The 9,718-nt window shown below is 45.7% G+C and overlaps 1 protein-coding gene across 1 annotated transcript; it reads right to left on the minus strand.

Moving 5' to 3' along the window:
- Positions 1–2,941: 2,941 nt before the first annotated feature.
- Positions 2,942–5,749, minus strand: kcnv1 (potassium voltage-gated channel modifier subfamily V member 1). Its single transcript, XM_062399042.1, has 3 exons — positions 5,445–5,749; positions 4,582–5,249; positions 2,942–3,468 (listed from the first exon to the last, which is right to left on the minus strand). The coding sequence occupies exons 1-3, from the start codon at positions 5,747–5,749 to the stop codon at positions 2,942–2,944; spliced, it is 1,500 nt and encodes a 499-aa protein (XP_062255026.1).
- Between the last annotated feature and the right edge of the window lie 3,969 nt (positions 5,750–9,718).

A 9,718-nucleotide genomic window follows, 5' to 3' on the forward strand; every position in this document is an offset into this window, starting at 1 on the left:
ATCTCCTCTGGATACTAACTTCTCTAGATGCTAACTTCTCTAGATACTAACTTGTTTAGATGCTAACTCCTCTAGATGCTAAACTCTTTAGATGCTAACTTCTCTAGATGCTAACCTCTCTAGATGCTAACTTCTCTAGATGCTATCTCCTCTAGGTACTAACTTCTCTAGATGCTATCTCCTCTAGATACTAACTTGTTTATATGCTAACTTCTCTAAATGCTAACTTCTCTAGATGTTAAACTCTTTAGATGCTAACTCCTCTAGATGCTAAACTCTTTAGACGCTAACTTCTCTAGATCCTAAACTCTCTAGATGCTAACTTGTCTAGATGCTATCTCCTCTAGATACTAACTTCTCTAGATGCTATCTCCTCTAGATACTAACTTGTTTAGATGCTAACTTCTCTAGATGTTAAACTCTTTAGATGCTAACTTCTCTAGATCCTAAACTCTCTAGATGCTAACTTCTCTAGATGCTATCTCCTCTGGATACTAACTTCTCTAGATACTATCTCCTCTAGATACTAACTTGTTTAGATGCTAACTCCTCTAGATGCTAACTATCTAGATATTTACCAAACGCCTCACATTCAGGATGTCGATAGACAGTTAACAGATCAACGTGTCACATGTCCGTTATGAGTAGATGCTAGCGCACACCAGCAGGGCCACAGTAAAGAGTTTGTGGGGCAGTGTCGGGGCCCATCAGGGCCAGAAACAAATTTTCATAGAACTCAGAGGATAAACTGTGTCTCTCTAGCACCACCACCAGGCCAAACCACTAATCACATTCTCACAAGAAAAATCAACACCTACTGTGGAAAATAGAGAAAAGCACAGAAGGTGGATGGAGCATAAACGATTTATATTTTCTATTAAAAGCCAAGAAACGTTTTGAATTAGGATTTTTTTGAATGATGTGATAATATCAAGCACCAGGAGAGTGACCCACTTCGACTGAGCAGTGATCAGTCCTGAGGACACGAGGACGGTCTGAGGAGGAGAATGTGAGCGTGGCCCAGTTTCTTCTCCTCTCACCTCCCGTCAGCTTCGTCCTTGGAACCACCTCATCCCGCTCCGACACCTTCTCTGGACAGAACTGGGCCAATGAGGTGTCCCGACGGGCAGTTCCTGGGAAACATCAGAACCTTGTGCTGCTCCCTCCGGTGTGGTCGTTATCTCTGAGCAGCCGACAACTGCAAGGCGATGGAGTGATAACAAACACAGGACAAAATACCTGATATGAATACAAATTTTATTTTACAGTTCACATGATTCATTCAAATGATTTGTTTTCTCTGACCAGCAGTCAAAGGCTGAATGATGTTGAACTCCTGCTCCTCCATGTTTGAAGCCTCGTCGCTTCACTGGAGCTGAATGAATTCATGAAGCTGGTTTTAAAAGCAGAGAGGACAGAGTCCCAGCAGAGAGGACAGAGTCCCAGCAGAGAGGACAGAGTCCCAGCAGAGAGGACAGCAGAGAGGACAGAGTCCCAGCAGAGAGGACAGAGTCCCAGCAGAGAGGACAGAGTCCCAGCAGAGAGGACAGAGTCCCAGCAGAGAGGACAGCAGAGAGGACAGAGTCCCAGCAGAGAGGACAGAGTCCCAGCAGAGAGGACAGAGTCCCAGCAGAGAGGACGGACACAGGACACGGCAGCAGGCAAAAGACGTGTCATCACATGAGGCGCACTGTGGCCAGAGGACGATGATGACAGGATCCTTGTTTGAATATTTCTACATTTCACACTAAAGAAAACTCAAAGGTTATGAATGATATTCTACTACTACTAATAGACCTGTTTACATCACATGACCAGAGTATGGTCATGGTCATGTGACGTGTGTTTTCATGTGTGTTAGTTTGGATATTAATATATATAATATTTCTGATAAGGAGCTGAAACGCTTGTGTGTGTGGCGGTCGATTTCATTTTTCCACGTGTGTGTGAGATAAAGTTCTTTGCTTTAATTAACATTGTGTATTTAACATCATATCCAGGTCGACCGACACAGATTGTTATTCTCCAGTGACTCAGTGTGAAGCTTCTCTGAGTTAAACACATGAAGTCGACAGACTCCGTCCTGATGCTCTGAAGAGGTGGAGCTGGAACCACGCAGGTTCTCTGGGGAACCTCAACGTACCGGAGTGGAAAACCAGCTCGTGTCAGCCGAGGGGACGCTAACCAGGACAGGAGATGTTTCAGTGGAGCTCAACACTGGTGCTTCATATCTCAAATCATCGTGGTCCAAAAAGCTTTTCTCAGGTTCACGTCCTGTCTCTATAAAACTCCTCCTCTCTCTCTCTTTTTTAACTGGACCATCACCACAGGTTCATCCGATGATTTCCCGCCTCGCTGAGTTCACCGCTGACCTGGATTCAGCGTTTGATGTCACCGGCTCTGCAGAGAAAAAACTAACTGGAGCATCACATTTACATTTTACATTTTTAAGAAGAAATGAAAAGAGGTTGAGAGCTGAGCTGAGTGTCATGGATAAAAGAGCACAGGAGAAAAGGTTGTGGTCTCAAACTGCTCTGAGGAGTGAACGCCGCTGGTTCCAGTTTGAATCTGTACATATTTTTTACAACCAGTTTAAGCCTCTGTTGGTTTAAACAGTGAAATGAATCGATGTCAAACCTCCAAACCCGACAGTGAGAGAGAGGACGTCTGTGGCTCCCCGGTCGGTGATTTGAGTCAGTCGGTGAGACATTTGAAGAGACCAGTCTGACCCACAGGAGAACTTACTGCATGACTGATTCTCAGAGAGATGCTGGTCCGAACACATCTCTGCATGAAACCTACTGGTGCAGAGAGGTCACGTCGTATGAGGAGGAGAAAAATACTTTCCACTGAAGCAAGATGTTCGTAGCAGTAAGTCCAGTTTCCAGAAGCATGGGGAAGCAGTGCATTATGGGAAACCAGCAGGTCTGGTCTTCTGGTTCTACCACCACAGTTCCTCTCCTCCGCTGCTGCGGGTGCTCGCTCGCTCGTGCCCCTGCAGCCTCAACATCTCCAGGACGCTCCTGGCGTAGGCGTCCCTTAAGTTCACGCCTCCCCCCAGTGCTCCCTCCCCTGTCTCCACCACCGAGCCCCGGGCCAGCCTCTTGAGCATCTCGCCGTGCCGCAGCGCCGCCTCTTTCATCTTCAGTGTGAAGTAGCAGGCGGAGAAGCGGTCGTTGATGATGGCGATGGGCAGCGCCAGGATGAGGATCCCGGACAGGATGCAGAGGAAGGCCAGCACCTTCCCCAACACCGTGTCGGGCCGGATGTCCCCGTAGCCGACCGTGGTCATGGAGGTGGTTGCCCACCACCAAGCGGCTGGTACGCTGGTGAAGGTCGTGGCAGGAAGGTCGTGCTCCAGAGTGAAGACCACCATGGCGAAGATTGAGATGCCGACTCCGAGGAAGAGGAGCAGGAGGCCGACTTCCTCGTAGCACTGAGCGATGGTCGTACCCAGAGACTTCAGGCCTGAGCAGAGGAGGAAGAAACAGCAGAAAAGTTACACTTAACTTTCAACAGGTTGTTTCTCTTCTGTGTTGGGAATTCATGTCGGCCATCTTTGGCCCCCTAGTGGCAGAAAATTACAGGTTGTTCCTTTCAAATTCACTCTTTACGTGTTGACCTTTAAAATGACCTCATGGCTGAACCTGACAACGTTTCCATAACCGAAAACTTTTCATATTTTGATCCTTCTTTTTTCTCTCACTTTCTCTTTGCTGCATCCGTTTCCTCTCCTCTTTGACTCACCCCTCCATCACCACTCTCTCCATCTTCTCTGCTATTATTCAGGAGTTGAGTCCAGGGATTATCATCCTTCCTAAAATCTCCCACATCAAAGTGTTCATACATCCCAGACACACTAAGATTCACTCACACAGAATAATCTCACACAGTCTCTCTCCTCCCTCCGTCTTCTTGAGGAATTTACCAAAATACAAATCAATATTTTTTCTCACTCTACCTCCTGTAATCTCACAGCTGCAGCTTCACCGAGAAGAATTTCCATTTCTCTTTCACATCTCTTAGTTGAAACCAGGGAAGAGAGTGATAAACAGGCCACTCGGCCGTTAGCACGTGAATCCAGACGAGGCTGTGTCTGCACCTCAGGTCCCGACATCACTTTATATCTGCTCGCTCTGCATCGTGTTCTTTGGGGCGTGAACATGCTCAGGTGTTAGCTGAGAGCAGCGGTTTTAAAATACAAAGGACAGAAAGTAAAGAAGTGAGACATAATTTACTTTGAATGGGAAAGAGATGCCCTTGAGTGTTATGAGCTCAACGTCCTTCCATTGAGACGAAATACAACCAGGTTTCCATGAAAAGTCATTTTGTCATTAAAACATGTGTTTCCTTTGTGTGAGATTCAAGGTCGTAAAATGAAGAGTTTGTGAGTTTTAGCTTCACAGACACAAGTCGTGTGTTGGAACCGGTCAGTGTGGAGCAGCAAGATGGGAAGGCAGGGCGCTCTCCAAAAAGAACAAAGACTGAATGGTTGTGTGTCTGTCTGTGTCAGACGAGTGGTAGAGGTTCCAGCCCCACCCGACCACTCTCAAAGAGTAAAGGGCTTAGACCCGTGTTTACCTGTCGAGTGTCGTCCCAGCTTCAGCATGCGGAGGGACCTGAGGAGTCGGAGGACCTGCACCACCCGGCCCATGTTCTCCAGCTCGCTGGTTCCTCCATGCAGGCTCTCCACTGCCAGCGTCACATAGAAGGGCAGGATGGCCAGCAGGTCGATCACGTTGAGGACGTTCTGGCTGAACCGACACTTATCCCTCACACAGAGGAACCGAAGTGCCAGCTCGCCCGTGAACCACACCACGCACACGTACTCCAGGGCATCGAACAGTAGCGGGGCCCTAATCCCCACGTCACTCACTCCCACGTCCTCCCCTAAGTCCAGCGAGATGAGCACCATGTTGATCAGCGACAGCCCCACGAGGAGAATGGACAGTGAGCTGAAGGTGCGAGCTGCCCGTGACGAGTCAGGCTTCTCCAGAAGGTCCCAAAGGCGTCTGCGGAGAGCAGGGAGGACGGCGCCTATAAAATCCTCTTCATCACCTTCAGCCTCAAACTCTCCCTGAACGTAGAAGCTCTCCTTCTGCTCCTTGCGGCGATAGTAACGCTCGCGGCAGCAAGGATGGATCCGAACGTCGTGGATGCCCCAGTACTCAATCTCCTGCAGGAAGGAGACCTCACACAGCTCCTCCCGGACGTGCAGGTGACCCGTCCGGTAGAAGTTCATCACGTACCTGGAATACAGAGAGACGGGAAAGAAATGATGCAATTATTGTGCCTTCTGTGCTTTACTGTACGACTCGAGGCCTTTTCTGTCCTTTCTCAGATCAGGGTTAGTGCAAATTTTGGGTAGATAATAATTTGTCATCTTTGATTGCTGCAACTCGACGTAGTGCGCGGCAAAGGGAGGAGAAGGAGGTGCCACCTACTGGAAGGTCTGTGAACTTCGGTCAAAGAAGAACTCGTTGTCCAGGAGGTCGGCGTCGTCGCAGAGCTCCAGAGCCGAGTCCCGGCTGCAGGAGGCCAGTTTCCCCAGCCGGGTCTCTGGGTGGGACGCCAGCAGCTCGTGGGACAGCACGTAGCGACTCCCTCCAACGTTGATGATGAAGAAGTCAACGTCTCTGACGCAGGACGCCGTCGTCTCGCTGAAGAAGACGCTGGAGTCCAGAGACAGCGGTGAGGTGCTGTCACCGTGGAGCTCAGCCGCCGCCACCGACCTTGAAGGGAAGCTCATGGTGGATGGGGGTGGGGGGATGGGGGGTGGGGCTGTTGGAGGTTTGAACGGTGAGAGACGTCAATAACGCTCATTTCAAAGAAAGCAAATTACTCTTTATGAAAAGCACAAGATTTGTTCTTCACGTCATCATTTCCGTCAAAACATCTAAACGACCTTTGAACTTTTACCCGACCATGTTTGCACATAAGAACAGCTGGATTGAAATGCTCCTCATGTTTCTAGCCGTCTGTCTCAGCTCAGTGCTGAGCAGGTAGCGCTAAATGAAAACCTGCTGTTACTTGTTCAGCTCTTCCCCTCCTGATGGACCCCCCCCCCCCAAGTCAGACGTGATTATATATCACGTCTGACTTGGCAACACATGGGGATCCTCCAGGAGCTGGAAGGTGTTCCTCGACCGGCTGCCTCATCAACACAACCCCAGATGAACGGAGGAAAATCCATGGACGGATGGTTAATGCTAAATTAAGACATATTATATTATATACCACGTTACGAGGATACAATCACCATCAGTCAGTCCCAGAAGCTTCACCCATCTCACTCGGGTTCAGAAGGACAGCGGCCTCTGATTGGCTGAAGTCCAGAGGCCTGTCTGGAGGAACCGCGTCTGTTTTATGGACTTTGTCAGAAGGGACGGGAACATCCTCACGTAACCTCAGTGATTAGAGCACAGCCCCAATCAAAGGGAAGAGCGGAGGAGGAACGAGACACTAAGAAGCAGCGATGTAGAACAGTCCGTGTTCTACCTGTCCAGATCTCTGGCTTCTGCCGTGTTTAAATATTTTAACTGGCTTTTCTAATTAATAGATCTGAAGCTACTTTTCCTGTTATCATTCTTTCCCTTTTACCAGTTGTGACACTGTCTTCTCACTAATTCTCTAAATATCACATGAGGCCATTTGAGCGGAGACAGGATTGGGGGGTCTCCACCATTTAATTCATGTTCCGGCTCTATCTGTGCAGCCTCGTCTTCAGCTGTGTGATGAGACACAGACCAGTCGACATTAACTTTTAACAAGAGGAACCACAAAGTCCGTCTTGGAAACATAAACCTCTGATATAAACGATTGTCCAGGAGGATATAAATAAAAATACTCTCAGCACTGACGCATTGTTTCAAAACATTTAATCCAAAATGAAGCATCCTAATGTTTCCGCAAAAATCGGAACATTGAATAAATCTGTGTTAAAAGTTTCTCCTCATTTTTTGGACAACTAAGAATTAATCATTTTGAGAAAACAGCCTGTGATTAAATTTTCGACAAAAATCTTCAGAATGCCATAGAATAAAAGACTAAATATGTATTTGATATGTTTTCTTTCCACTCGTCTGTTATAAAAGAAAAAATTACTAAATCTAAATATTTACAGAGGCATGATAAAACCAACAGATTCAGTCTGTATAATTGAAATGATTTAACTGCAGGTGCTTGATAGATAGAGAGATAGATAGATAGATGGATAGATAGACTGGTAGATCTATAAATAGATAGATAGACAAATAGATGTATAAATAGATAGATGGATAGATATATAAATAGATAGATAGACAAACAGATATATAAATAGATAGATAGATAGATAGATAGATAGATCTTACCTGGTCTAAAAGAAGAGAATCTTCAGCACTATGTTCGATAACTCCTAATTTTCTTGATTAAACCCAAACGTTTCCCTGAGTTTTCATTAATTGACACCAGAGATGGTTTGAATTTATTGGAATAGTCTTTGTCCACAGGAGATAAAACCCATCAGTCGGGTCTGGAGGAGGCAGCAGCTCCTGAAGCATCACTTCTCTGCTCTGTGATTTGCTGTGCTGGTTTAAAATGTTGTGGAGGAAAATATGGAGGGAGAATGATGTCACAAAGAACCTTCTCACTGTTTGAGGGTTGTTGTTGCTGACAGTATAAAGATGGACGACACTCGTCCCATGGTTCATGAAGGAAGCCGATATACCTCTGATTGTGGAGCCGTGGGTCGACGTCCCAAGCCTGACCAATCATGTCATAGGTTATGAACCAATCATGTCATAGGTTATTATTGACAGAGGAGACTGTTTTTATATCATCAAACCAAACTGATCAGAAACACTTGAACAAACATCAGTGAGAGAAGAACGAGCTGAAATGACAGAAAGATCTTTGACAAACATTTATTTAAAGTCTACTCTGGTTAGTTTGTTTGGTCCATGTCCCGTCTGCTAACAAGGAGGAGGAGGGGTTTATGACGGATAATGCAGCCAGCCACCAGGGGGCGATGAAGACACTGTGGCTTCACTTTGTGGGAGCTGTCATGTCGACCATCTTTATTTACAGTCTGTTATTAGAGGTGACAACAAACACACTTGTTGGTGGGAAAAGATCATTTCTGTCTTTGGATTTTTCACCTGATTTATCAACGATCAGAAAAATTAAAAAAACGTTTTAATTGAAAAACTCTAACTTGGTCTCACTGTTGTTTCCGGTGTGGCTCACTGGTTAGAGGGTCCTCCGGCTCCTGTGGCATTAATTACCCTCCATACACTTTCATCCTGTTTGAAAGCCTGTTTCTAGGCAACAACCTGGTTTTCTGAACCTTCATTGGAATTAAAAAGATGCTCCACTTCCATCACGTCCCTGAGGCCACAGCGCCACCGTGTGGCCCATTTTACCTCTACTCTCATTCCAACTTTCCAGGGAAATTGACTATTTCAACCAAAATTTGAATATTTGGCGCAATAAGAAACAATGTTAGATAAGATACTAGACACAATATGATAGATTGTGATATATGATAACATAAGAAATAATACTGGATAAGATATTGTAGATCATATTAGATACGTCTCAAGCGCTCCATATGTCCTCCATACCAATGACATATAATAAAAAGCCACATGTAAACTCCTCATACTGCAGCAAATCACAGCCACAAATTATTCAGATTACACATCATGTTTGTCCAGTGCTCCTTCTTATCAATGGATAAATATTGAAACTTGTATAAAAATCCACAGTGTTTTAAAGAAGGTTCTCCATAAATGTAGAATTAAATATATTGGTTATAGAATAGATATTAATAATGAACTGATTCAGAATGAACCTCTGTGAAAGAAGGTTTGTTTTCCTGTGTCTGAGACTTGGAGATGTTTGAATCTGTTTCAGGCGGCTGACCACATGATGCTCTTCTCCAGGGACGATCTCAGCTGCAGCGTCCTGTCAGGTGGATGCTGCTGCTGCCCCCCCCCCCCCCCCCCCCCTCGTCTCATTACCCAGACATGTCCTTTATCTCTGGGTAATGAGACGTGGCTGCTCTGTCTGTGGAGCTGGAACCAAACAGGCTGATTGGGACACGAGACACAGAAAGAGCAGACAGGACGACAGGTGGATATTAAAAATCTGAAAGCTTCACGTCTCCCTCATGTTTTACAGAATGAATCGTCAACGTGAACTCCACCAACAATGAATGAATTGATGCTTTAGATAAAATTACTGAAAACTTCTGGAATTACTTTTTCAGTTTTGAAATATGAGCACTAACGAGCAGAATGTTTCAGAGACTCGGTCACAGTCAGACAACAGAAACTAACTCCACATCTATAATGAGACATGATAATCGCCATCAGTCCGTTACCGTTGATACAACAGCAGAGACTCCGAATGAGGTCAACAAGAGAACATGAAAAAGAATAAATGAGACAATAAAATACAGTAATACAGAGATTTAAATTACACAGAAACACATTAGTAAAGAATTCAGGAACAGGAAGGTGCTCGTGCATCATCCTGTGTCACTGCACTTTACCTATAAAGTTCTAGAAAACAGTGAAAGGTTTTATTTTGCACAGAGTAACATTTTCTGCTGAATTATTTTTTTCTGTTGTCTTTTCTTGTTTGTTTGATTCTCTTGTCTACTCGTCGCCTCGCTGCTGCTGCACTCCCCTCCTCCTCCAGACGGTGGCGGTAATGCACCGGTGAGTTGTTTGCC

Source organism: Platichthys flesus, chromosome 11 (assembly GCF_949316205.1).
Source record: "Platichthys flesus chromosome 11, fPlaFle2.1, whole genome shotgun sequence".
In the NCBI taxonomy this organism is placed as follows: domain Eukaryota; kingdom Metazoa; phylum Chordata; class Actinopteri; order Pleuronectiformes; family Pleuronectidae; genus Platichthys; species Platichthys flesus.